The sequence below is a fragment of the Crocodylus siamensis genome, chromosome 3, assembly GCF_052110815.1.
Source record: "Crocodylus siamensis isolate JL-2025a chromosome 3, ASM5211081v1, whole genome shotgun sequence".
In the NCBI taxonomy this organism is placed as follows: domain Eukaryota; kingdom Metazoa; phylum Chordata; order Crocodylia; family Crocodylidae; genus Crocodylus; species Crocodylus siamensis.
In genome coordinates this window covers 19,421,638-19,449,141 of record NC_143397.1, presented here as the reverse complement: position 1 = coordinate 19,449,141, position 27,504 = coordinate 19,421,638, and the positions used below count along the sequence as shown (strand labels likewise).

Sequence of the window (27,504 nt, the reverse complement as noted above, 5' to 3'; positions counted from 1 at the left end):
CTCTTGTTCAGAGCCTAGGCTCACTAACTACACCTTGCCATTGCAGTGTACGTGATAGTGTTTTCAGTTAAAGCAGTTTCTTGGGGGATTCATTGCATAAAAGTGTTAAGCTAATGGCTTTAGGGAGTTTATCTATATTTCTCAAAAGTGTCACTCCCTCCTACTCTATAGTGTAGTCACGAAATGAAATCCACCCTATCTTTATCTATTTGTGCAGTCTTTGCATCTAGTTCTATTATTTTAGAGCCCTAATATACTGCTTAAGGAGTAACAACAGTTTTAGAAGTTGAACTAACTGCTTTTTGTATATACTAATGATGATCTTGGAGGATTCACCAATACAAGTGCAGAACATGCTTGCCTTAAAATAGTTTGAAAAATGCTTTTAGCCTGAGATGTAACATTTTGGAACTTTCTGAACTCCTGTCTAACACTCGTACTTCTGTCATGTGGAGCACTAAGCTCTGCAGCACTGATAATTGCGGACTGTTCCCTTGAGTTGTTAGTTGCCTTGTTTGACAGCACACAAGGCAGTAGGTAGCAAAACTGTGCAATTTTTCCTTTCTTTTCCAAGCAGAGGAATAATTTGCTCTGTAAATCAGTAAGAAATGATACGTTTCATTTTGAGAATACCATATTTCACCCTAATCCAAGACAACTTTGAATTTAAGATGACCTCCCTTAATAATTAGATTTCACACATGGAACATTTGAAGTGTTGTTTTATTTATTCTAAACAGGCCTGCTGACAAAAACTAACAAGCTCTAAGTTTAACGAGCATTACTTTAATCTATTTTAGGTTCTGTCCAGGAAATCCTGGCAAGTCTCACTCCTTTCTTAGACCTGCAACTGAAGACTAGTCTCTTTCACATGCATCTGCACTCCCACTCTCTTTGCTGTTTTTTTCAGTGCTTCCCCCCCCCCTTATTCCAGTGCAGGGGGGATGGGGGCCCTTACTGATTCACTGTTTCCTGTCTAGCTCCCTGTGTCCCCCACCAACCTGGGATATCTAGCCACACCTTGTCCCCATCCCATCATGGTTTGAGAGGCAATGTGCTGCACCCCCTCCTTTGGTAAATCCTGGATCCACCCATGACTTCAGGTACTGCATTTTCACTTGATAACTTGATTCTAAGGCAAAGCTTTGTTTTCCCCATGTTGGAAGTTAGGGGGAAACCTCATCTTGGAACTGAGTAAATACAGTTTACTGTTTCAAATAGCAATAATTTATGCCAGAGGGTCTCAAACTGTGGTCCACAGACCACCATTGGTCCGTGAGCTCCATTCAGGTGGTCCGCAGAAAGGTTGCAGAACAATCGAGAATATCTGTATTTGTAAGGTAAGACCACTGATATTCAAATCTGAGTTCTGTGCTTTGATTTGTAGAACAAAAAAAGTTCATTAACTGGTCTCCCAAGACCCTCAGTTTTCAAGCGGTCTGCAAAAAAAAAAGTTTGAGAACCACTGATCTGTGTTATAAATAAACTTGTTTTCCTGCTTGATAGGATACTTTTGTCAAAATGTAACAGGTAATTTCATACTGGTTTATAAAACAAATCATTTCTTTTGCTTGGAAAGGAAGGGTAGAATTCCATAGAGCAGTGCTCCGTTAGGCACACAAGTTCCTTTCCCATTCTATCTCATGATTGCTGGTTTATGTAAAGTGACTTGTGCTTGTGTGTGCTGGTCTGGAGCTATGGATGCAGCACACAGTCAAAGCTGTGACGACCTTGTTGCAAAAGATTGCGGTTTGTTTCTTGGAGGCTCGCAAAGAATCTCAGACACACAGTCATTTAGCAGCACAAAAGGTGTATTTGCAAATAGGGTCAGAGCAGAGTTAAAGACTCAGATTACTCTGAATCCCCCAAGGAATTTTTGCAGGCTGTATTTATCTTTTTCCTCCTGGGCACGTGTGCAGAAACAGGAACTCTTACAGCTCATTTCTGTTTCATACAAACATGCATGTAGTTACATCACTACATCCATCGCATGTACATTATAATTAACTACTTAAGTATGCAGGGCGGAGAGGTAAATATGCATCAGCTAATTGAGCATGCTCAGAAAGTTCTATAGGTCACCAAGAGTTTAAACCCCCCCCCCTTTCAAGGACACATTCAGTTGAATTCCAGCTTCTGTAATCTGCATGAGAAAGGCTGGGGGAGAGTCTGCGATTTAAGAAAAACTGTGGCAAGGCTGGCCAAGGAAAAAAGTCCTTGGCAGTGTTTCTTTCTTATCAGGTGCGAGATGCAAGCTGTGCATTTCTAACAATACTCCATTTCTAACAATATTCCCCCCTCAAGATGCTTTCTGCTCCCCATTTTCATTTAGGCAGATCAAGATAATTACGAGGAATTTTTCTGAGTACCATGACTTTTGCTACAGTCTGTGCTTTGAGGGGGACTGCTGCAACTTGCATCCCTTCAACTGTGGTGGTTATCAATCTAGTGAGACAGGGAGTAGGGCAAGGAATAAAAATCAAACCAGTCAGAGCACACAAAAATACAAACCCTACTTTCTTCCACCAAGGTCCTCCAAGTAGATTAGACCACCAGTCTTTATCCCATGTGTTTTCCCACGTTTGTATTGGTACATGGGCTATTTTCCTAATCTCTTTGGCAATCTCTAAGACTGCTTTTCCGTTATCATCTATTTGGAGACAACAATTAGAAAGGTTGAACTTTCCGCAGACTCCGCCATCCTCTGCAAGTAAATAGTCTAAGGCCATTCGATTTTGGTATATGGCTTCTCTCATCTGAGAACTCTGTTGGGCCAGTAACTCGAGCAGTGCAGTTTGGTTAGTAATTATTTCCAAAACTGCCTGCAACCTGATGATTCTATTTAGCATGTATATTGGTGTCCGGTATCCCCAACTCCCATCATTAGCCCATGTAGCTGGTCCATAATACTCAATAATCCTTTGAGGGGGCCACTCATCCTCCTTCCACTTTTGGGAGCCACCCCGTGTCAAACTTACATCAATACTTCTCTTGGTCCTTTTCCAGTCATCATACAAAGAGACTCCCAACTTATTTCCAACCTCAGATGGTAGCAAAAAGAAAGCTGGTACAATTACCCCAATATAGCAGGTTCCTGTCCACCTTTGTGGGTTCGCCTTCCGCAAATCCAATAATGTCCTTTTAAGGCCCTGTTCTCCCCTCCCAAGGCCACGGGGTCACGGTTCCACCAGAAAAGAGGGGGATAGTATTTGTTGTCCCTATGCCCTAAAGGGCCGGTGTAATGGTCACTCGGTTTAAGCTGACATCTCCATACGCCATCTTTATCCCTATACTCGCACTCGGTTATTTCATTTGTGTCATTTGAGGCACTCCAATATCTATTAAACCACGCCATCGTGCCATTTGGGTGCGCCCATTGCCAATTATAGAAGTAAGGGATAAATTGTTCACTTCGGGTCTCATTATATGCCTGACATTTTGTAATGTTAGGATTGAAACGTGATACTCTTGCCCTTCTGACCTTTTTGAAGCAGGTATCTTCATCATGTGGGGATGATTGTGGAGTGGATGGGTTACATTTCATCCACATGGAGTTTGGGAGCTTAACAGCAGTAGAATTCCATTGACCTGCATACTTGCTGCAATTAAGGGCATAACAGGTAGTGCATGTTCGGACCCATTTCAATGTTCATGTACACTGGCTATGTCCCAAACTCCTCCCTGTACCATTATTGCTAATACAGTACTCTCCTAATGCCACTTGGGAAAGATCCCAGCTGCGGTTCTCATCCCATTCTTGACCAGTACTCTTAACATCCGCCTTATCACTTACCAACCGTTTTGGGGCCAAAGGAAAAGCCCTCCAAGGCCACTGTTCTCCGGCCTCTCGGAGTCCCCCACAGGCCCAGCAGTTGGTGAGATTGAAGGTACCTGCAATTCTTTCCATCATGTCAACATACAAATTTGTCCCTGGGGGAGCAATTGGGGGAAGCGGGGATATAGGCTGGCGGCTAGGGCTGTTCAATCCTGCTTCTCTTACTACATAGATAACAACAAAGCATATTAAGATTCCCACCATATTCTCCCTTTCTTGAGATCAAATACAGCCTAAACTTTTTCTTTTTACTTTCTTGTCTAATTTTCTGAACTTTGATTAAGCCATCTCAGGCGCACTTGGAGATCGCCAGTGGGTTCACAGCTCCGCTTGCTGGCTTCTTGTTCCGAGGACGACTCAGCTTCCGGAGTGAGTTCGTCCTGGGAGTTGGTGTCCTCTGACGCTCGTGGATGTCGTTTCACACGGGTATGGTGTATCCAACGGTCATGGCCCGCAATCTTTACAGCGGTGTGGGTTGTTAGAAGTACCTGGAAAGGGCCACTCCACCTCTCAGTCAAAGGTTCCTTTTTCCACCGTTGCACCAAGACCCAGTCTCCCAGGCAGAAGTCATGCACCGGTATGTCTAAAGGCAGACGCTGAAAGGAGGCTGCATACCTGTGAAGAGAAGACAAGACAGACTGCAAAGCAATAACGTACATATGAAGCTTGCTATTACCTAATTCAAAAGTTACATTTTCTCGCATCCCAGGGGGTAAGACTCGAGGGGGCTTGCCAAACATAATTTCATATGGGGTTAATTTAATGCCCCGTCGGGGAGTGTTTCGAATGCAAGTAACAGCTAGCAGCAATGCTTGAGGCCACTTAAGGCGTGCTTCAATACAGATTTTGGTGAGTGGAGTCTTTAAGGTCCTATTCATGCGTTCCACTTGTCCTGAACTCTGTGGTCTCCATGGTGTGTGTAGTTTCCAAGTGATCTTGAGAGCTTGTGCGACTTCTTGAACTACCTTTCCCACAAAGTGTTGTCCTTGATCCGACTCGATGGATTCAGGCAGAGAATACCAGGGAATGATCTCCTGCAACAAATACTTCACTACTGTAGCCGCAGTGGCAGTCCTGGTGGGCCATGCCTCGACCCAACCAGGGAGCTGGTCTACCATGACAAGTAAAAACCCATGACGTCCGGACCGTGGGAGCTCGGCAAAATCAATCTGCCATGCTTGTCCAGGGTACGCTGCCCAGGGTCTACCTCCCATTGGCACAGGGGGTTTCCTTCAAGGGTTTACTTTCTGGCATGTGATGCACCTGGTAGCAATATGCTGAGCTTCTACATATAACCCTGGGGCTACTGCTTGGCGGATCACTAGATCACCCATAGCCAAGCCTCCCATATGGGTTCTTGCATGGAGCTGTTGCAGCACTTCCCGAAGCAGTGGCCTGGGTGTCATGACCTTTCCTCCCGGTACTATCCACTACCCCTGGGAGTTCTTTTTTGCACAAGCTTTCTGTGCAAATTTATCTTCTTCAGGGGAATACTGCGGGACTAAATCCCGGACGTATGGCCATATGGCATGGGACAAGGCCTGCCTGGATACTTCCTCTGCTTCTCCACCAATAAATGCGGCTTCCTTTGCTGCCGCATCAGCCTTTGCATTTCCAAGCTTATGCTTTTCCTCAGCAGCTTTCCCATGGGCCCGCACATGAATGACTGCTACCTCTTTAGGCTGGTGGAGTGCCTCTAGTAGCTTGATAATCTGGGGGCCGTTAGCAATTTTATTCCCAGAAGCCGTAATGAAACCTCTTTCTTTCCACAATAGTCCGTGCACATGGACCGTAGAAAAAGCATAGCGAGAATCAGTGTATACATTAACCCGCTGGCCTGTCCCCAGCTGTAATGCTCGGGTGAGCGCAGTGAGTTCCACGGCCTGTGCCGACCATGAGCTCGGCAATGACTCCCTCCATACTACCTTATCCAAGGTTACCACTGCACATCCTGTTCGTCTTTTTCCATCGATGACAGAGCTGGAGCCGTCTACGAAGTATTCAGCATCTGGGTCTTCAGTTGGGTCCTCAGCAAGATCAGGCCGCACCTGTGTGGTTTGATTCAGGACCTCAAGGCAGTCATGCGTCGGTTTCCCTGGCTCCGGCAGCAAGGTTGCAGGGTTCAAGGCTGTAGTATGTTTGAAAGTAAGTCCTGGATTAGAGAGCAAAAATATCTCATACTGTGATTGTCTGGAGGGGTTGAGAAACTTTCCTCCCTCAGTCCCTAGAATCTGGAGAACTCCATGTGGGGTGTGTATTTCCAAATCCGCACCCATGACTATCTTCTGGGCTTCTTCAACAACCACTGCTGTGGCTGCCACAGCCCGAAGACAGGCTGGCCACCCGAGTGCAACCGGATCTAGAACCTTTGAGTAATATCCCACGAGTCTCCAGGTTGGGCCTGATGGCTGTGTCAGCACCCCTGATGCGACCCCTCGATTCTCATGAACATACAGTCGATATGGCTTTTTACTATTTGGGATGGCCAGGGCAGGGGGCTGGGTTAATGCTGCCTTAAGCAGATCAAAGGCATGCTGCATTTCTTTATTCCATTTCCATTTAGTGAGACTCTCCTTAGTCAGTGAGTCATACAGTGGTCTAGCCTTCCCACCATAATCTGGTATCCATAGTCGACAGAACCCAGTTAGCCCTAGGAATGCCCGCAGCTCCTTGGGTGACTTAGGTGAGGTTAGACCTTGGATTGCCTGTATGCGATCTGCACTCAGGGCTCTGACTCCTTTTGAGAGCTTATATCCCAAAAATGTAACTTGAGACTGACATATTTGGGCTTTCTCTCTAGAGACTTTATATCCTTTTTCCCCTAGAGTGTTTAGCAGTGACCTGGTGGCTTTCTCGCAGAGTTGCAAGTTTGGGCTTGCAACTAGCAGGTCATCCACATACTGGAGGAGAGTCACTGCAGGGTGTGATCCCTTCCACTCCTCCAAGTCCTTCTGAAGGGCAAGTCCGAAAATATGGGGGGCTGCTATGAATCCTTGTGGGAGAACTGTCCACATGAGTTGGGCTTTATGGAAAGTATCTGGATCCTCCCATTCAAAAGCAAACAACTTTTGACTCTCTCGGTGAAGGGGAATGGAGGAGAAGGCATCTTTCAAATCTAGCACTGAAAATATTTCAGCTTCCCCCGGTACTTGTGTCAAAATCGTGTGTGGGTTCGGGACTACAGGATGGTCTGAAAGGACCTTCTTATTTACTGCTCGCAGGTCTTGGACCAGTCTGTATGAGACCTCATCTGCCTTCGGCACTCCAAGAATGGGGGTATTATATGGTGAGGACCCTTCCACTAGCCATCCGCACTTCTTGTATTTCTCTATTAATGGCTTGAGTCCAGCTCTGGCCGCTCGGCTGAGTGGATACTGCTTTACCCGAACGGGCCCCTCCCCATCCTTGAGTATGATCCTTACCGGGGAGACCGACTTAGCTCGTGCAGGGGTTCCATCAGCCCATACTGAGGGGTCTACTCCAGTCATGTGATCTTCCGAACTTACTACAGGGCGTCGGTCCTCCAGGAGAGCCATCTGATAGTTCGAGCTCTGCTTGACAGGTAGCTGGACCACCATCTGATCGTCTCTGAAAAATATCTCAGCTTGCAATTTTGTGAGTAGGTCCTGCCCAAGTAGGGGAACCGGGCAACTTGGAGAATATACAAAGGAGTGCTCAAGCAAATGGTCCCCCACTTTGGTGAGGAGTGGTTTACAAACAGGGAGTCGGGATTGTGTTCCCTCAATCCCTTCCACAAGTACATGCTGTTCACTAGTTCCTGCACAGGGGGGTTTTTCTGGAATCATTGAAAATGTAGCCCCAGTATCCACCAAGGCTTCAAAGTTTTTGCCACCAACCCTAATGGTTACCATGGGATCTTCTCGGGCTCCAACCCGAAGGGTAGTGGTCTTAGATCCCCGTCCCCTTCATTCTGTGTCCTCACCCTTTTCCTCTGCCCGCATGAGGTGACCTCTTGGTTCACCCTTTCTCTTCTCCTTTAAGTTTGGGCATTCCCTCTTCCAGCGTCCTTTCTCCCTGCAGTAAGCACAAACGTCTGCTCCCACTCTTTCTCCTTTCCCTTTCTGCATCCCAGCCTTTCCAGGGTTACCTCCAGTTATAGCAGCTGCCAGCGCTGCCATCTGTCGTTGAGCCTTTTTATCCTCCTTGCGCTCCTGCATATGCTCACGATTCCCATATACCTTATATGTAATTTCCACCAGCTCTGAAATCGGTTTCCCAGCACCTCCCTCAGTTTTCTGTAACTTCTTACAAATATCAGCAGCGGATTGACCAATAAACATAAGATTTACCATGCGTTGATTATCTGGGGCTTCTGGATCTAGGTCCGAAAACCTGCGGAACGCCTCATACAGCCTCCTGAGGAAAGCTGAGGGATCCTCTTCTCTTCCCTGTCTCACTTCATACAATTTAGACAGATTAGTAACCCGAGGCACTGCCTTCCCCATTGCTTCCACTATAATCCCCAGATACCGTGCACTCAGCTCTCTTCCTTCTGCAGTATGATTATCCCATCTCGGTTCCTCAACAGGGCAGGTATCATGCAAGGTATGACCAGCAGCTCCCCCCGCTTCTACCCTGGCTGTTGCAATGTGCTCTGCCGTCCCCAACACTAATCTCCTCTCCTGTGGCAAGGCTGGCCAAGGAAAAAAGTCCTTGGCAGTGTTTCTTTCTTATCAGGTGCGAGATGCAAGCTGTGCATTTCTAACAATACTCCATTTCTAACAACCTGACCTGTACAAACATGATTAATGATGATTTTTTTTTTTGAGTCCATAACTTGAATTGCCTTCAAGGGGTCTGAGCACTTTTAGAATGATGCCTCTGAAAGGTGTCATCCATAGATTTTGATGTATATCAATTTTGTTACCCCAAAACATGTAACAAAACTGCTTTCTTTTACTAGTGTGTCCATACACAACAGCAGAAAGTCTTGGTACAGCTTATCCTGATCCTGGAGAGTGAAATGAACTATACTGCTATAACAGTGTGGACATTTGAGAATTTATCAGCATAATTGCATCAGGAAAAATCATACCTATTAGCAACATACTTATCCTGGCTTAAAACCTTCTTAGGGTAGACCAGGTTAAACTAGAGTTTCTGAAGTGTTATGTTTCCAAAAGCAGTTCAGAGTTAAAGAAAAGGAGAGCAGAAAAGGCGACATCCCCAACAGACTGATGCAATAAATCAGTTTTTAAATTCTGCTAACTCTGGCCTGCTTTCTGCTAATAGGCAAGCAAGATCAATCACTTGATCAAAGTACCTAGTTTATGTAACAGCAGTTGAGGGACGGAGCCAGAATAGCATGCCAACAATATAAGTCTCTTGTTTTATACCCCCCTTCATTAGTGGTGATAGGAGAATGCACTCAAAGGCTTGTAATGTTGTAGTTTGAGCTTTGGCTGATGTGAAGGAGGGGGTGGTGCAATTGCTTACTGAAAATTTCACGAGCTCTGACTGCAGCCCATTGGAAAGTGATTTTCAAATCGGAGTGTTTGCAGATGAAATGATCAGCTGCTGTTTCTCCTTGTCTCTCCTCCATGGATAGCACCTCATAAATACTATATCGGTTTTCGATATGTCCATCCTCTGACAGAAGAAGCAATTGAAGAGATGGAAAAAGATGGAGTTGAAAGGGCTATTGCTTTCACACAGTACCCACAGTACAGCTGTTCTACCACAGGTGAGTGGGTATGCAGAAGGAGAAGGTAATAAGCAGATTGTAAATAACCACGACTTGAGAGACCAATCACAAGAGTCCTGTAAAAGCACTCAGCTGTGGATGAGGACTCAGCCTTTCTTTCTCTTAGAACAAGCCTTTTGGTTGGATTGTTTTAGGTCTTAACATTTAGTATTCCCAGTAGAACATGGAAAACCCGGAAGATGTTATTAAGTACAAAAAGTTGCCTGAGGATTTCTAGTAGGAGGGAAATCTAAACTCATCATTAGGCCTCCATATCTCACAGCCCTCTATTGAGAGATTAAGCAGTTTTACAGATAGGTAGACTGAAGTACAGCTCGCCAATGTCATGTCAAGCAAATGGCACAGCCAGAAGTGGAACCCAAAGGTTTTGACTAAGTCTCCAGCTCTAACAACCAGGGGTCATAACTCAGGCATTTTTTGGAGGGCGTGGAGGGACGGCCACTTGCAAGGGACATTTGTCAGTGGAGGACTGCCATTAGTAGGATCCATGCTAGTTGGGTGTGAGCCTTTAATGCTGGGAAACTGGACTTTATGTGTAGGAACAGGTACAGATTAACAAAATGCTGCAGCATGGATGTGGGACTTGCTGTTGTATTTTTTTGTTTTTTGATGCTTGTGGAATAGGCATGAATTAGTTTAATAAAGAGTTAACTGTATGCTTGATGTGGCTATATGTTGGGTACCTCTGCCCTAGACCCATTGCAAATACAAACACAAGGCAGATATTCTCAGCCACTACCTGCCCCTATCACAGGTGAGAGTACTATGGAACACTTGTGTACGTTTTCATTTATACCAAAGGTTCATGCCTCCTTAAAAACATTTCTCTGGGTATCTTGAGTTTTCATAGCATGAATGACTGATCTCTTAATAACTGTGTGAATATGCAGTCATTTAGCATGTTGAAATGGCCATCAAAGTATTTGTGTCTGTAGTGTTTTATATTCTTTCATATTTTGGCTGAACCTACAGCTGAAAAGTTCTTGCTAATGTCTGAAATCTTTGTGTTTCAGGAAGCAGCTTAAATGCTATTTATCAGTACTATAATAAAAAGGGGGAGAAGCCAAAGATGAAATGGAGCATTATTGACAGGTGGCCTACACATCCCCTTCTCATTCAGGTATGCATTTGCATGCAAATTATTGCTTGCCATCGGTTAAATCCTTTGCTTGGAGAGATTGAACATGGATCCATTCAGAGACAGCTGTGGCATCATCCCTTGTCATTTTGGTTCATTTTAAGATTGCTGCCAGAATTCAAGGATTTTGCTAGCACAGTCTGGCTGGACAACAGTGTCAAACGATTGTTGTATAACATTTACACATTTACATGCGTGTGTGTGTCTGTGTACATTTCAAACAGCTGGATGCTCGACTACTTGAATTGGATGAATACAGGAACATAGAATTTCAAGCAATTTCTTTGCTTTGCCAGCTTGAATGAATATGTGTTCCAATAAAGAAAATACGTATGCCAAGTAGTTTTTTCTTTCTGGATATATATTGTTCCTTTAAGGCATGATACATTTCCAGTAAGAAGTGCAGAAGTGAAATATGAAAAAAAATGTTTTTCATCAAGTCTCAATTTCTAATAAAATGCAAGCTGCTTAGCTTTAGAATATGCTGAATGTATGTTAGATGGACACTGCCTTATGTCCAGATTTAGATTTGTTTTTAAAAAATATTTTAGAAGAAAAGGAATATTTCATTTTGATTGTGGTTCACAATACTGAAGTTTCTGATATGCCATGTCTAAATAACAGGAGGCAGGCAGTGTAGCTGGAATTCAGGGATATTGGCCTTTCCTATTGACGTCCATGATAGCAACATTAGGATAGTTTTGAGAACGTTGGAGAATTTGACTGTGGAAGGAGACATTTTTAGCTTTAAAGAAGTGGAATGCCTTTGAAAGGTGGGTACCTGGCCGCAAAAACAGTTGCAACAGAACTGCTTAATGTTAGAGGCATTTTGTATTGTCTTTTTTGGAGGATGCCCCCTTTTCAGATGAGAGACATTGGAGGACTTTGAGGAAGTGGAGCAGGAACTTTTCTTCCTCTTTTGCCTTTGAGCTTGTTTTCATATTTGTTTTTTGGTGTGTTTAGTTTTAGTTTTGGGTTGTTTTCTTTTCTTGCTCCTGTCCAGGGTATGATTGAGGGGAAACAGAGAGGAAACAGTCTGCAGAGCCAAGGACTCCTCATGATAGTTGTCTGTATGTCAGATTGGGAGGTCTCACCCTTTGGAGCTGTCCTTTCATCCACTGAAGTACCTTAGTGGAGTTCATGAATGGTGCTCTCCATTAGAACGACTGTATGTGTATGTGTACATTTTTTGTAAGCCAACCAACTTGTGTTTCTCCAATACCATGGGAGACTCAGTGAAGTGCTGGATCAGTGTCTGACTCTACCCTTAGAACAGGAATTAAAGGCGGGGTTGGGTTTTTTTTTTTAAGTTTTCACCCTTTTTACTGTAATGCATGTCAAAGGGATCAGTGTCCAGCATGACAAGCTGATTTTGCTACCATATCACTATGCACAAGCCATTGAGACGGCATCTTTTCCATTCTTTGTAGTTCCTTACTATCCAGCCATGTCTGTGTAACACCAGGCTTTTTCAGTCATTGGTATGAATCTGAGGCCAGAACTTGTTACTTTTATCTTTCATGGGAGAACAAGAACTTTTTTTCAGGCCTTATTTAACTGAACTCATTTGTCATCCCATGACATCTTCTCTCACTTTGAGACTGGATAAACAGCTCGGGGAGCTGAGCATTCTGAAGGACGGGTGCTTGTCTCTGGAATGTGCTCTCCGTATTGGTTCATCCGATTCCCGGTTTGTCACCCACTAGGGTACACTTTCTCTTTATTCAACACTCTCTCTGTCAGCAGCTTGGCTGATGGTATTTGGGGAAAGATCTATCAGTTTGCTGTATTATATTCGATTTGTCTACATAACTGAAATACTAGGGAGCTGATGCAGAGTTCATCCAGAGGCTTTGCACTGACTTGGGTTTTGGATTAGATGCTATTGTTCATTATTCAGTGAGTATTTTACTTTAAACACTGTTGCTCAAACCCCTACTTAGGCTGTCTACTAAAAAGAGAATATTTTGCTGTATCATTAGAAGTTTATATGATGGCCTAGAGCAAAGAAGCTGGGCCCCAGGCAATTTATGTATGTTCCCTTCAACAGACTGGTGTCTTTCAGCAGACTGTTGTGTATCGTCAGTCTTTCTTTTTTCTTAACAGTGCTTTGCAGACCACATACAGAAAGAACTGGATCTGTTCCCACCAGAGAAAAGGAAAGAAGTTGTGATCCTTTTCTCAGCTCACTCACTTCCAATGTCTGTAAGTAACATGGAGTTGCAGCTAATGATGTTAATCTTCAGGATCACCCTATGGGTCTGATGGACTATATTGCCAACACAGCTGAGAGATTAGAGTAGTGTGGCACTTGTAAACGAGCCGTGTACTGCTACACACACTTACTTGCCATGACACAGAACCCACTTATATGTTCAGTGCTTTGAAATGGTGATATCTGGGGGTGGGTGGGGAGAAAGGAAAGTGTATTTTCTCATCTTTCAGAAAAAATTACTCTTCTTTAGAGCGATGGTTTTAAACTTTTAGACCGGGGCGGGCAATTATTTCGGCTGGTCGGGCGGGCTGGGGGCGCTGGAGGGCTGCTTACTGAGTTTTGGCAAGCTGTCAAGGGCCACATGGGTAGCCCTGCCCCTTGACAGGTCCCTGCACCCTGGTTGCCATCTTGTGACCAGAAACCCCACCCCCAACCCCTGTCCTTTGCCACCAGGAGTCCTTCCGCTTGCTCACTTCCTCAGCCTGACAAAGGGTATTTGTACCCAACAGCTTGCTAAGAAGAATTTTTCCAACTATTTGAGTTGATATAATAAAAGATGTCAGATTTACCCAAAGACCCTTGTCTGACTTCATATTGTATGCATCAACCACATGGTAGTGAAGAAACTAAAGTCTTGTCTAACAAAACTAAATAGTGTTGGGACTTTGTTGTCACTTCAAGTAAGGGGAAGCTGTCACAAGTAGGGGGTGGGGTTTAAACTGCATTCACTATTCTAAAGCCATCCTGGTGGGTGTCAGAGCTAAAGTGTAATAGGGTGTAATCTGTGGGTATTTCTTCTGCTGTTTCCTAGCCCTAGAAATCAAGTTCGTAGGAATATGCTGCCATCTAGTGGTTAACAGCAAAAGACAATTTGGGACATGGGAGAAATTATTTATATTAGGGGTAGTGTCTAGAGGCCCAAGAGAAATCTGGCATCCTTTGTGCCATGCACTGAATAAACTTTTAGTGAGAAACAGTTTCTTCCTGCAAGAGCTTGCAGCATAAACAGCTGGGACAGACAAAAGAAAGCACTGGTACAGAGCGGTGAAATGATTTCTTTAAGGTCACACTTGTTCAGTGCTGGGCCTGGGATAGAACGCAGGAGTCCTGACTCCCAGCCCTGATTCTCCTACATATTCTTTGCAGAATGACCAAGGGAAACAAAAGCAAGAGGATTCTACTTGATTTTTACCTAGACCATTAAGGATTGGCAACCCTCATCCTGTTGGCTATCCATGAGGTCACTGGGCACTGATGGGACTAAGATAGAAATCCTGGTGATAGTGGCAAGCCATGCATATTCTCTGTGCCTTTATTTTATAGATGATAGAACTTAATTATCAATCTCAAAGCATATTTTTATACATAATTTATACAGATTTTTTATACATAATATGCCATGAGATCCTCTGGGAAGTAACTATATATGTGCACTGTGTGAAATGTGCAAATACCAATTAGATACTTAACTAACTGAAAGAGAACAACTTGTGACTTTGGCAGCTTGAAAAATATGCATCAGATCACTAGGGGAGAAGTATTCTGTACAGTAGCCAATTAAAGCTATTCTCTTTCATTGTAATTTTGAAATTGCACTGGATAATTCAGAGTTGTGTTCTTCGAGGTGTATGCAATGTTTTCTATGTACTGCACCTCTAGGATTATATGACCTTTATCTTCTGAACACATTTTGTTTCTTTGAACTAATATTTTTAAACCAATTTTCAGAGGTACCTTGTGCATTAGAAAGAGGGAACTTTCACTCAAAGAATGAAGGGTTGATATTTCTGTGTTGCAGGTTGTGAACCGCGGTGATCCATACCCTCAAGAGGTGGGAGCTACTGTCCAAAGAGTCATGGAGAAGCTGAACTATTCCAACCCGTACAGGCTTGTTTGGCAGTCCAAAGTAAGTTATCAGATTACAATACCACCTAGCCCTTAGTCATCAATATTTAGGAGGGTGTTTTTCCCAAAACTTTGCAAGTCTCATCCTGTTTCTCTTGCTTTCAAGAACCATCTCTGTTACTATAGTTTGTCACTTTTGGGGCCTTTGTCTTTTGTAACTATTCCAGAGCCACTTAAAGCTCATGTTGTTCACAAGTATTAATGCATTATCTCCATAGATTTTTAGCATAGATCCAGATACTTCAGCACATAGTAGTAGTAGTAGTAGTAGTAATAATAATAATATCATCAGGTGGTGGATATTTTTCTTATCAGGAGGTAGAAACAATTATGTGATGCTTGCTCAAATTTCTGTCCAAGGTAGCTTATATAATAATATGCACTGTTAGTGCTAGGGGCTAATCCATGCAAGCTTCATTTTTTGAGTAGGTAGTGCAAAGCAAGTTGTTGTTTTCCTGAATACGTGACTGCTGCAAACTCTGTCTGATATCAAGGAACTTTAATCCTCATCAGAATTATGTAGCGGCATTTTACTTATGTTTTTCAAATCAGTTATCTTTTAGGGAGGCACAGGTTTGTTTTAAAGCCAGGAAGCAGCAAGTCAGTTTATTATGGTGACACAGTATCAGATATTGCTTGGATTTAAAGGGATGCTACAACTTACTCTGAGAATTGGTCAAATCCTTCAAAGGCAGGTTACTTCTGTGCAAAGCTGCAGCCTTTTAGTAGAACTGAAAACAAAATAAACTTGTTTTATAACCAAACCTCCCTTCCCTGAGAGAAATGGCCCCAGTTAAAATAAAAACAATAAAATCCAGCCTGACTTGCACGTGTGGCTTACTTTGGGTAAATACAGCCTCCTTGTCAAAATGGAGGGTTGGAGCTAGAATAGAGGGACTTGCAATCTTCATAAAAATATAGGAGTTGGATTGGGGGAAATATTGTTATAAAAAACAAGGAATGGATTAATTTGATTAATTAAAATTATGCCCTTGCAGTCTAGTTTAAGGTAAGAATGTCTTTGTGTAGAAATGAGTTTGATCAAATTCTGAGGGGTTTTTTCCCCCTCCCTTTTTTTTTTATAGGTAGGACCGATGCCGTGGCTTGGTCCACCAACAGATGAAGCTATTAAAGGACTCTGTGAAAGGGGAAAGAAGAATATTTTGTTGGTTCCAATAGCATTTACTAGTGACCATATTGAAACACTCTATGAACTGGATATTGAATATGCACAAGGTGTAGCTAATGAGGTAAGCTCATGACAGTGCTTATAACTTCTTGGGCAGATTTGCTCCCCAATTCATTTTGTTCTCTCTAGCTCTGTTTTTACACTTCAGTGGTTTTGGCCCAGTTTTCTTTTGGTGTGGATCAAGACTTAATCTGAACTGGTTTTAAAAAAAAGTAACATCGACTCAGTATTACTTTACTGAAATACAATTCGACCGTTTTATATTTTAACTTTTCAAGGTAAATGGTTAATATCGTCATCTGTAAACTAGGATTCAAAATGTACAAAAAAGTTATTGAGTCAATAGATTCATTTTAGGGGCAGCTTCTAAGTTTTATATATAAAAGTGATATCTCTGAGAACTGCAGAATTTTTTTCCTATCTAATGTTATTTTCTTTTTCTTCCTTTGTTTTGATACAGTGTGGAGTTGAGAACATTAGAAGAGCTGAGTCCCTTAATGGAAATCCATTGTTTTCCAAGGTATTCAGATTGTTCTGATTGTTATTACTATTGTTATTACAGAGTGATCCTCTGGAAAGCTTCAGAAGATTATATGTTTCCTACCATGCTGTTAACTTTGAAAATAGACATGGAATTCTTACATCTTATAGTCTGCAGAGGATAACTACTTTTCTTTGTCACTTTTAACTAATCTTAATTTTTGCTTTGATGAAATTGCATTCGAATAGTGCTTAAAAACCATTTTCACAGTATAGCTTTTTGTCTGGCTAATAAGTTCGTTTGGTAATACGTTGTGGGTTTGTGGGCAGGGAGAAGGAAGTTCTTTTTCTTTTTTTTCCTTTTGCAACCAGCTCATTCTTTTTTGCTTTTTAATATTCTCTCTCTTTTTTTTAGGCACTCGCAGACTTGGTCTATTCACATATCCAGTCGAATGAAATATGCTCCAAGCAATTAACCCTCTGTTGTCCATTTTGTGTAAATCCTGTCTGCGGGGAGACAAAAGTCTTCTTCACGAATCAACAGCTATGATACACAGTCCCCACCCCACAGACTGTTTGGACCATGGCTCATGTAATAATAATTTTGGATTATGCAGGAACATCACCAACAGTGCAGCACTGCAGACAGCAGAAATAATGCATACAGACCAAACTGTTCTTTCTGCTACACTGCTCCAGCCCATTGGTTTCAATAGTGTTGGACTCCTGTAACAGAGGATAGTTTGAACTGGAATATTTTTTTAATATGAGAGGTATGGATGAAAGGGAAGGAGAAAAGGGCTTGATCCTGTGAGATGCTGAGACCTCAGCTTCTTTCAGCTTTGTAAGTGTTGGTGGGGCTCAACATTTCATAGCATGAGCCCAAAAGTAAAGCACTGAAACTAGCAAACCTTGGATACAAATTGGCATCTAAGTCTCTTTGCAGGGACTTCTTTATGCACTTATGAATACATTGACTTCAGCCTTCTAGGTGGTATAATTTTTTTTTTGCTTCCAATGCATTATTGTTAACACCATTGCCAGTCATCTGTTCTTAGACGGACATTTTCAGATGGGTTTTGACGATCAAGTGACTTCTGATTCTTTTTAAAATACCACGTACCTTTTAACAACATAAATGATGTGTATGGTTTTCCCAGAAGAAGAGGATCTGCTGAAGCCCAGACTCGCTTGGGGGCAAAATTGTTTACATTTTCTCGAAACTTTCTCATTCTCTGCAGGAAACTGCCTAAGGAAAGCAAAAAATGAAAAAAACTCAGAACTGGGCTATTTTTTTGGAGCATTTGCAGCTTAATAGAGTTATGTAACCCCCATTTCCTCCAACAGCTGGCGCTGTGGCTGGCCGTAAGGATTTTCTGGGTTTGAAGATGAACAGATGCATGGAGGGAGATGATTTAAAAAAAAATTTTTTTTTGGCTGGGGGGCTGGGTTTTTTTCCCAAAAGGGCTTTTTATCTGTTGTGTCAAGCAAATTCAGAAAGTTGAGGCGACTCCTTGTCGGAGGGTTTATAGATCTGCTGTGTGCTTTCTGCCGTGTCGCAACGTTGTGGTTTTTGTGGGAATCTCTCTGGAGCTGCATAGGTGCAATTGATCCAGTTTAATTCATGTCATCAGTTTAAAACCCAAATGATGTATTAGGAGAAATTTACATTGTGGTGGTTGACTGGGAAGGGGGAGCCGCCTGTCCTTCATACTTGCAGCAGCCAGAAATGAAATAGGGCTCATAAATTCCCTAGCCAGAAATGAAATAGGGCATGGTGTATCCCCTGGGCCATTGTTGGGTCTCATAACCACTTTTGGCTAACTCTCTAAGCTATTAGCAGTGGGCATTTGGGTACACCAGAAATGTGGAATCAAGTCCTAGGTTTATTCTACAGAACCTCTGGAAATTTAAAGTAATGGCCTTTTAACTCTGGCACCAGGTCTGGAGACAAACTGTCTCTGAATGGAAAGGAACTTAATGTCTCAGCTGCTGACCAGCACAGCATTTCTCATTTGGGGCTTGAAATAGGTTCAGAGCAGAGTTCTTGCAGAGCCTGGATTAGTATCTCCTTTGTTGTGAAACCCTTTCATTCCAGAGCAGGATGAAGTGCATTTGGTGGGGGAGAGGCATTGGTCTGAGCGGTCAGCTTCCAAATGTTTACACTGAGTAATTAGCATTGAGATGCTGCAGGCCTCTTGCAATTTGTTCTAACCCAGGCAGATGTTCCTTAAATTGATAAATCATCTCATCATAAGGCGTGGAGGGGAAGGGGCAGTGAGTTTCATTTGCTGAGGTAGTTATGAGGTTTGTGCTTCTGATCTCCAGGGGATTTTTAGGATTTTCTTTAGGATTTTTAAGATGATCCCAGGTCTTCTGCAAAAACTTGTCTTATTCTTTCTTTGTTTGGAAGAGTCGGTGTTCAGGATGCTGGAGAACTAATGCTATTATGTTTGAGCCAATAGGCCAGATTAGAGTGTAAGGATAGGTGAGCTGCATCTGTCTGTCTCAGCCAGGCCCTCTGTGCCAAAGGAGGCTGCTTCTGCTTTCTGCCTCTGTTCCTTCCTTTCTTGCTGCAATGCCCTGTGCTGAGACAGATGCTGAGATTGAACCCTGTAGATGCCAAGGGAACTGAAACCACTCTCTTTATGTAAGTTTTAATTTTCAGCCATTAGGCTCCACCTCACTCCATGCTATCCGGCCAGTGATTTTGTACAGCAGAACCCAGATGCTTTGTAGGTCAGATTCTTTACCCACTGAACTGATATGGGTACCTTGGCTGCATAAGATTGGTGAGATGAACTAGCTGTTTCATGTAATTTAGGGTTTCTCTAGGCACTGCTGCTCTTATTACAGATTACTGTGAAACTCAGATGAGGGGGGAAGCAGCCAATAGCTGAGTAGTTCACCTTAATTCAGCAAGCTACTGTGAACAGGGTGCAAATCAGCCAGACATGAATGATCCTAGGTTCTATTGCATATTCTCTAGAGAGCATGACAGACTTGAGGTGATACTTCTCCTTTCTTCTGTATGTTGGCCTACTGGCCTTTTTATTACTTAACACAGTCTGTGCACTGCACAGACAAAGCTTTGTCTCTCCAGGAGCTCTGATTGCCTTTATATTCCTTCATTCCCAGTTAAAGAGTTGTTTTTTTTTTCCTGTGCAGGAGTGAGAGCGTTCATTGAACTCCTAATGCCTCCTGAGCTTCATGGGTCTTTAGTGTTATATATTTTTGTCCTCCTTTTCATCCCTTTCCTTACACCTACAGATCATGCTGATGAGAGAATATAGACCTTCAAGAGCTAGTTACTGCTTTCTGGTGGAATTGATGGAAGTGACCCAGGTGGGTCATTCAGCAATATTCTGCCCTAAGGTGGGGAAGTCTGGCCACATTTGGTGAATCGGAACAAGGAGTGCACACAGTAGGAGTAGATTTGTCTCTCTTGCCACTTCTCACTTTGACAGCGACTCATTAATAGAACACAGTGTATGCATAACATTTTCCTACCAATTCCCCTTTCTTCTAAAGGTCTTGAAGAATATATTGGCTTTTGGGTATTGTTTGTGACCTGCACAACTGGATATTCACCCCAAGTTGGAAACTGAAGACTAATAGGAACATCATAATGCAGTAAAAATGATTGGCTTTTTATTTTCATATTGGAGAAGGGTGAGGAATTAGCTAGCACTAATTATGAGGCATTAATGTATTATTCCCAGTAATAGGCTGTATTTAAAGTTGACTTTTATGCAGGCTAACCACAAGTGAGCTAATTAACAAACCTGTTTAGGGTATTGTTGCTATTAGCATATTGTGTAGTAATCACTAATCACTTAATTTTCCAGCTTTTAGCAGACGAATCCTGACTCAGTGATTTGGTAGGCCTTTTTCTCCCCCTCATTTTAGTTAACAGAGAATATAGTGTCACTCTCTCTTCTATTTAACACATTATTTTGTTTGAGAGAATTCATTACAACTCTAATTTAAAAAAATCATTATGACCTTTGTTGTAGATGGTGCAATATTTTGTGGCATTAAAAATCCAAATGTGAGAGCAGAAAAGCTGATGATGTGAATTCTGCTGTAGCCAAAATATGATCAGAGTGCACGTTTTAGTAGAAAATATGAATATGGTTGCAATGAGTTTGCTGGGAACCTCATATTTGTGCCTTGTCCTCATCTTACTGCTCTAGTGTTCTGTATCCTTTGTGGCTTGCTATTAGGAGACTTGTCTTCTGTTTTGGTAAACTTTTCTGCATTTGGTTTGCAGCTGAGGCAAGTTATTAGTTTGTGGTGCCGCTCACTTGGAGCCAGTTGTTGTCTGAACATTCTGCTCTGGTTGAAGAGAAATCGGAGTTTAAAAGTGTTCAATAGTGTCCACAGACTTGAGCCTGTGAAATCTAGTTTGATTTTTAGTTACAGGTTGCACTCCTTTATAGTTCATTTGTGAAATTTGTGAAACTTTATAGCACTTTATAAAGTGTTGTAATTTTATTTTTGCCTTGGAAGAAGTACAGAGCTGACCATGGGTATAAACTTTAAAAATGGAATATTGAGATTTTGGTACCTCATCTGTTTCATTAATAAGAGCTGAGCAGCTATATCTAAGCACATGGCTCCAAAAACTGAAAGAAAAACAGCCCTTGAGTCCTGAGGAAAGATTTGGGGACATATCCTTGTGAAAGAAAGTGTTTTGTAAGAATGTGCTTGGGGTTAGGTTGTTGTTTTAAGCCTCATGTCACTTTGCTCCTGTGGGTGGGTTCCCCTGTGCTTGCTCATGCACACATTTTCTCTCAACTTATGTCTTAGAGCTCATATATGTACAGGGAAGAGCATGCAGTAAGTATGGCGTGTTGGAGCAGACTCGATTAATTGAGTCTGCTGAAGTGTGCTAATTGCCACGCTCTAACAGGCTCCAGTGTCATGTGTATCAGTATCCCAGTGCTGAAAAATGACAGTGGGACACTAAAGCTTGAACAGGCTTTAGTTTGAAGTATCCTGCTGCCATTTTTCAGTGTGGGAATGCTGATGCATGCAATGCTTGGGGCACTTTGAATTAGCGCCGGTCTTGGAGCGGCACTAATTAAAGTGCCCCCCCTCCCCCCAGCTCCTGGAGCACATCTATAAACATCTATTAATTTCCAGATGTATTTTAGAAAAAGGATATGGCTTCCAAAGTGGTGCTGTAATGCCACAGTGAAGTGTGTGTGTTTGTGGGGGGAAGTGGTTCTTCAGTACCTAAAAAGGTGGAATCTAGGACTGTGCAAAGCTTTGGTCCCTGATTCGATTTGGCGGAGATTCAGTCTGATTTGGTAGCTGAATCTCCGAATCCAGTTCAAATGGGAGGACCCTTTAATCTCTCCAAGTAAAATAGGAACCCTCCAAATCTATTTGGAGAGATTCAGAAAGATTGGGCGATTTGGATATAGACACAACTTTAAATGTTTTTTCTACATACCTTGAGGTACCAGGTGGCTTGTGAATGCTGTGATGCTGGGGCGCATGGAGTGCCCCACAGAAGTGTAAGGGGCTCCCCAGTGTGCTCGGCAGCAGACCCAGAAGTGGACCACATCTGGGTCTGCCAGAGAGCGAGCAGAGCGCCCCCCCCTCCCCACTCCCCGCCTGGCTCAGTGATTAGTGCCTCCTGGGTTTGGGCAGGCACCTTGGATTCCCCTACGACTGATTGCCAAGCCAGGGCGGGCAGCATGCTTCCCGGTGGACCCAGAAGTGGACCTGAAGTACTTCTAGTCTGCTTCCGGGTCTGCTGCTGAGCATGCTGGGGAGCCTTGAGGCATGTAGAAAAAACATTTAAAGCTGTGTCTATGGCTGAATCACTGATTCTCTGAATCGGCATCGAATCTTAAGATTCAGATTTGGCCAAATTGAAGACAGTGATCCAAATCAATTAATCAAATACCTGTCCCCGGGCCAAATCCAAATTGAATAGGGCCCTTTTCACATACCCCTAGTGGAAGCTTGGCCTGCTTCTAAAGGTGAAGTTTTTGACTTTTGAGTTCATTGCAGCCAGGATTTCCCCCAGTATGTCCAAAAGGTCATTTTACTTCCCTCTTTACCACACCCAGAATATTGGAACTTTACATGAACTGCAGATCATGAAAGGGGTCATAATTTCTTTTCTTTTATTATTTTTTTAAAATATTTTTAACGTGGATTTAAAGCAAATATTAGTATAAGACATTTTTTTTTAGACTGAACAAGAAATTCTGTTTAGTATAACATTAATTCTTTCTATAATCTGATGTACCAGGTACCATTAAGATGGATATTTGAAATAAAATTTTTTTTTGGAATAAATAATTGTGATGTGTGTCTGAGTCTCTGAAGGAAGATGCTGTTCTTCAGTATCCCTTTTGTTCTCTTCTATCTTTTTGGTGGTAACATGAAAGAATAATAAGAGTTATTTTGGACCCACCTATTCTAGCTACAGTACTACTGGTTTTCACTAAAAGGAAATAATGTTGCCTTTATTCCTGTAGGCTGAGGTCTCATCCATTGGCACAAGAATATAAAGGTTTGCATTCACCAAACACTTTAGATGTCACTCTCTCACCCTTCATCCATTAAACATGCAGGTACCTCCATGTGGTAAATCAGTAACCCCAGACTTGTTCATTCTGTTAGGGAGAAGTTTCTTTTTGGTAATATAGACAGTGCTAGGTCTGACTTGCACAGAGGTGTGAGCCCTCATAACTCTCTCTACTGGATGCTTATCAGCTCTGGCAATCAGGTCTTGGGATCTTCACTCATCACGTGACATGGGGATTAAAAATTGTACAAGGTGTCTAGATCAGAAACAACCTCCTGCCCACAGAAAATCACTTGCAGGACTTTCATTTGGGACTCTGCGTATGACCAGTGTATCAATGTATACAGTTCTGTTCTCTTGTCGTCAATAAGTGTTTTCCTCCCCTTATATATGAATTTGTTCCTCTGCTCTATATTTGACATGACCTCCTGAGTACCCCGTACAAAGTCAGGTCACACAGCAGTGTACAAAAGCAGAAATAGAACTTATGACTGGAGCTTGCGTTATACCCTCTAGTCGCGCCCCAGTTCTGAAGCAGTTACTGGATCACGGAGGACTTCCAGCTTTGAGGGGGTGTGACATTTAGCATCAACCCAAGGACACCACTTGTAAAAATAAGCTCGGAGACTGGCGAGACAGATTTGACATAGTTTCAAATCCCACCTACAATTGTTAATTTATTTAGTTATCTATTAACAGTCTCCAGGCAGCGTACTCTTTTATGTTTAAAATTAAGTGCTTGATTGATTATTTTCTAGAACAGTGATGGAATGTTGTTCTATACTTAAGCCAATCCATTAGTGAGCTCTCATTACTGTTCTCTGTGTGGTTGGGGGGGTGAGATTGGATTGGGTGGAAGGAGAGAACGCTTGTTTTGTTTCTCCGTAGTAGTTCAGTTTCAAGGGCATTTCCAGGGGGACTTTTCACCTTTTAAAAGACATGGGCTACTTTGGAAGATGTTCTTCAGAATTCAGGATTGTAATTTACATTATCATTTTTAATAAATGGAAGCCCCATTACTTGAGACCCATAAAAAACAGACAGAACAAAGCACTAAAGAACATACTGTAGAAAACAGTATGGCACTAGCTGAGCAATGAGAGCATGTCTGATTTATATAGGCAGTAATCTGGAGTTTTACAGAGTAAGCTTTGTACGGGAGGTCTGCAGGGTTAGGGGAGGCAGAATTCCTACGCACCCCGCATCTCCATAGCCCCTCATTCAGCAACACGTTTAAGCACGTGTTTAACTTCAAACATGAGCAAACTGCTCTTCTGCAGGAAGTTAATTGCATACTGAAGTGCTTTGCCAATGGGGACCCTGTTGCGCTTTGGTGTGTTATCTGACTAATCTCCGCATTGGTGTCCCATTACCAGCAGATGCTCTTAAACTGATTTTGACTGTACAGTAACCTCTTAGAAATTCCATGTTCATGTTCCTGTTGTGAACATGTTTTTCAAATTTGAAAAACATTTGACTGGTGATGCATGGCAATTTTTATGAAGCAAATAAGCCCAGTTTGTTTTCAATGCCCTCTCACTGATGATGGCAGTACTGTTTCTGAAACAGTAGTACAGAGTTTCTATGTTTATCTCTTTATTGCCAGCACAGAAAAGCTTGCAAAGTTGAATTTAAGCTCTTCTTATGCCTCCAGTCATCTGGGGTAACAAGGAGTCTGTTTGACCCTCAGTGTAATTTAGGGTGTTATTAGCTAGAGGTGTGGGAAACAGTCTGTATTCATTTTGGATTTGGATTCGGCCTGAGTCGGGTACAGTGATTAAATTAATTGATTCGGATCACAGTCCCAGATCCAATTCAGCCGAATCCGAATCTGAAGATTCGATGCCGATTCAGTGATTCAGCCATAGACAGCTTTAAATGGTTTTTTTTTTTCCTGTGTACCTCAAGGTACCTGGCACGCCTTGTGAACACTGTGATGGTGGGGTGGATGCAATATCCCGTGGGGGGTGGGGAGAGGGTCCTCCACGTGGTTGGTGGCAAACCCAGAAGTGGACCGGAGGTATTTTTCCACTTCAGGGTCTACTGGGGAGTGTGTGGGAGGGGGCCCCCCTGCACCTCCCCAGTGTGGTGATTGGCTGGGGGGGACCCTCAGTGTCCTCAGACCCAGGAGGCACCAGTAGCTGAACCGGGGGGTGGGGGGGGCAGCACGCTCCCCGGCAGACCCAGAAGTGGCTGGAAGTGCTTCTAGTCGCATCTGGTTCTGCTGCCGAGCGCACTGGGGAGCCCCCCGCACTCTGTGGGACGCTTCATCCGCCCCAGTATCACAGCACTCACAAGCTGCCTGGCGCCTTAAGGTATGTAAAAAAAAAAAAACAACAAAAAACAAAAAAACAAAATGTTTAAAGGTGTGACTATGTCCAAATCACCAAATCTCTCCAAATCCATTCGGAGGGCTCTGATTTGATTCAGAGAGATTAAAGGGCCTCCTGATTTTATTTGGATTCGGAGATTCAGCCACCAAATTGGGCCAAATCTCTGCCAAATTGATTCAGGGACCGAAGCGTTGCACAGTCCTATTATCAGCTCTTACTTGCCTGCTTTCCACTAACCTTTCATGGAAGCAAAAGGTTCAGTCCACACTCATCTACTTTATCCTGGGCTGTGGAGGCTCAGCTAGAAGGTGAGCCTCCTAGTTCACCTTACAGTGGCTCTGCATTGGTGGTAAAAGCTTTTGGTTTGAAGGTTGTGGGCTGTGCACACTTTTTGCCTCTGGAGGAAACACTGCCTAGTAATAGCAACCTGCTGGATCCTAAGTGACAGCCAGCAAAAGGAGTCTTCACCAGGATAGATCAACTTTTGGCTGCTTGATTCCTTGGAGCGTTGGGTGTAGACATGATTAAATAGGACACTTCCCACCTTGTTACATCTTTGTCCTGAGTCATCCCTTTCAAAGCACAATTGCAGCTCCTGAGTAACTTAATCACACAGTAGCCATAATGCCAGCCCAAAAGATGCTGTGGAAAATGATGGCATCTCCTCTGTTGGACCAGCTGGAATTTTTGAAAATTAAAGATGTGTATTGTGTGTGCAAGGTACACCAAGCCAGAACACTATTATCTGTACATGTGAAATGTTGCTCATGTTGGGAACCTAAGTTGCCCATCATTTCCAATGTCCTACCTACTTGGTAAAAGTTCATATGATAAGAAGTGGGATAGACGCCTGGTAATGGCAGGAAGGGAGCAAGTCTGAACCTTGGCTCTTAAGCCACCCTGTACAGGTACCAGGACCAAGTGGTGAAAGGAGAGGGATGGGAAAGTCTTCTACAGCCTTTCAGTCTTCAGGACTGCTGTGCAGCCATGGGGACTTTGACCTCCTTCCCCAGACAGATTCCTCCCAAAGCACTGATCCTGCAAAGAGCTGGGAGAGAAGCCGAGTCTTTGGAATCTGCTTGCTATTCCTTTTGGCTGCCTTTTTTTTTTTGGCATGCTTGGGATGGCATTAAGAGCACTTGTGATTTAATTTGACCTTTGCTATCCTGGCTGGACCTTGGCTGCAGAGTATGTGTGTCAGGCAATGATGTATTTAGGGGAAATCTACATTGTCTTGGATATACCATCTGTTTCACAGAACATCCCTTTATGGCAACATTGTGGTATTAATTCTTATATTGGATCATGCCTGTGAACACATCCACCGTTAACCAAGAATCTGTAGCAGTTTAGTATGGTAACCAAAAAGACAAATGATACAGTGATCGGAGGACATGTACATTCTGCCAAACCTTAGAAGGGGTTAGCTTATAAATCTGTTGCATGATATGCAAGTGATCCACTTATAATTCATAAGTTTAAAGACATTCTGCTACCCCATGCACAAGTCCTGTACTCTTTTTTTTTTTTTCCCCAAACATTTTGATTTAAACATTTCAGAACAGATTTAAAATTTTGATTTTGTTTCCCCTCAAAACTTGAATTCATTAGTAAACACCAGGAAATAGTATTTAATTTGCATTCTATGGTCTGATTGAAGGGCATTTATATGTGACTGTACAGAGATGGATAGTCTCTTTGAGACTTGCAGTCTTTTATCCCTTGGAGTTCAGAGGTTACATCAAAAACTGCCTGCCTGCTGCCTGATGTGACATTTTGAACTCCAAAGGGCAAGAGATCATGAGGCCATAAAGTAAGGCGAAAGTACTAAAGGTGTCACTCCTATTGTTTTCAAAGGGCACGATTTTAAAGACTAGATCACATGATTCATGGGGCAGAGAATAGTGGGATAACATAAGGGAAGATCAGAAAACCTGTTGGGTGCACATTGTAATTAAGAGCCACTTGGTATCCCAACTCTGGTTTGCTGTTCCTGTGGGACAGTTTCTAATCATTACTGGTACACAGTTGATAGGATCTCTAGCAATAGTAGTGCTCCTCTCGTTTAAGTGGAGGCATATGTATCTGTGGATAAATTCATAAATGAGTTTAAGAAATGGGATGCCTCTGTATA

General features: G+C 42.8%; 1 protein-coding gene across 3 annotated transcripts in view; it reads left to right on the top strand.

Annotated features, from left to right (window-relative positions):
- The window catches only part of FECH (ferrochelatase), a 39,800-nt gene extending 16,982 nt beyond the window's left edge, over positions 1 to 22,818 (top strand). For all 3 annotated transcript variants that reach the window (XM_090037849.1, XM_090037850.1, XM_090037848.1), the window contains 7 exons: positions 9,405 to 9,539; positions 10,574 to 10,680; positions 12,805 to 12,903; positions 14,712 to 14,819; positions 15,904 to 16,068; positions 16,468 to 16,527; positions 16,903 to 22,818. In XM_090037849.1, coding sequence (XP_089893975.1) covers positions 9,405 to 9,539; positions 10,574 to 10,680; positions 12,805 to 12,903; positions 14,712 to 14,819; positions 15,904 to 16,068; positions 16,468 to 16,527; positions 16,903 to 17,037 — 809 coding nt within the window. In that variant the 3' untranslated portion in view covers positions 17,038 to 22,818. The remainder of the gene's footprint in view (positions 1 to 9,404; positions 9,540 to 10,573; positions 10,681 to 12,804; positions 12,904 to 14,711; positions 14,820 to 15,903; positions 16,069 to 16,467; positions 16,528 to 16,902) is intronic.
- Positions 22,819 to 27,504: the final 4,686 nt, after the last annotated feature.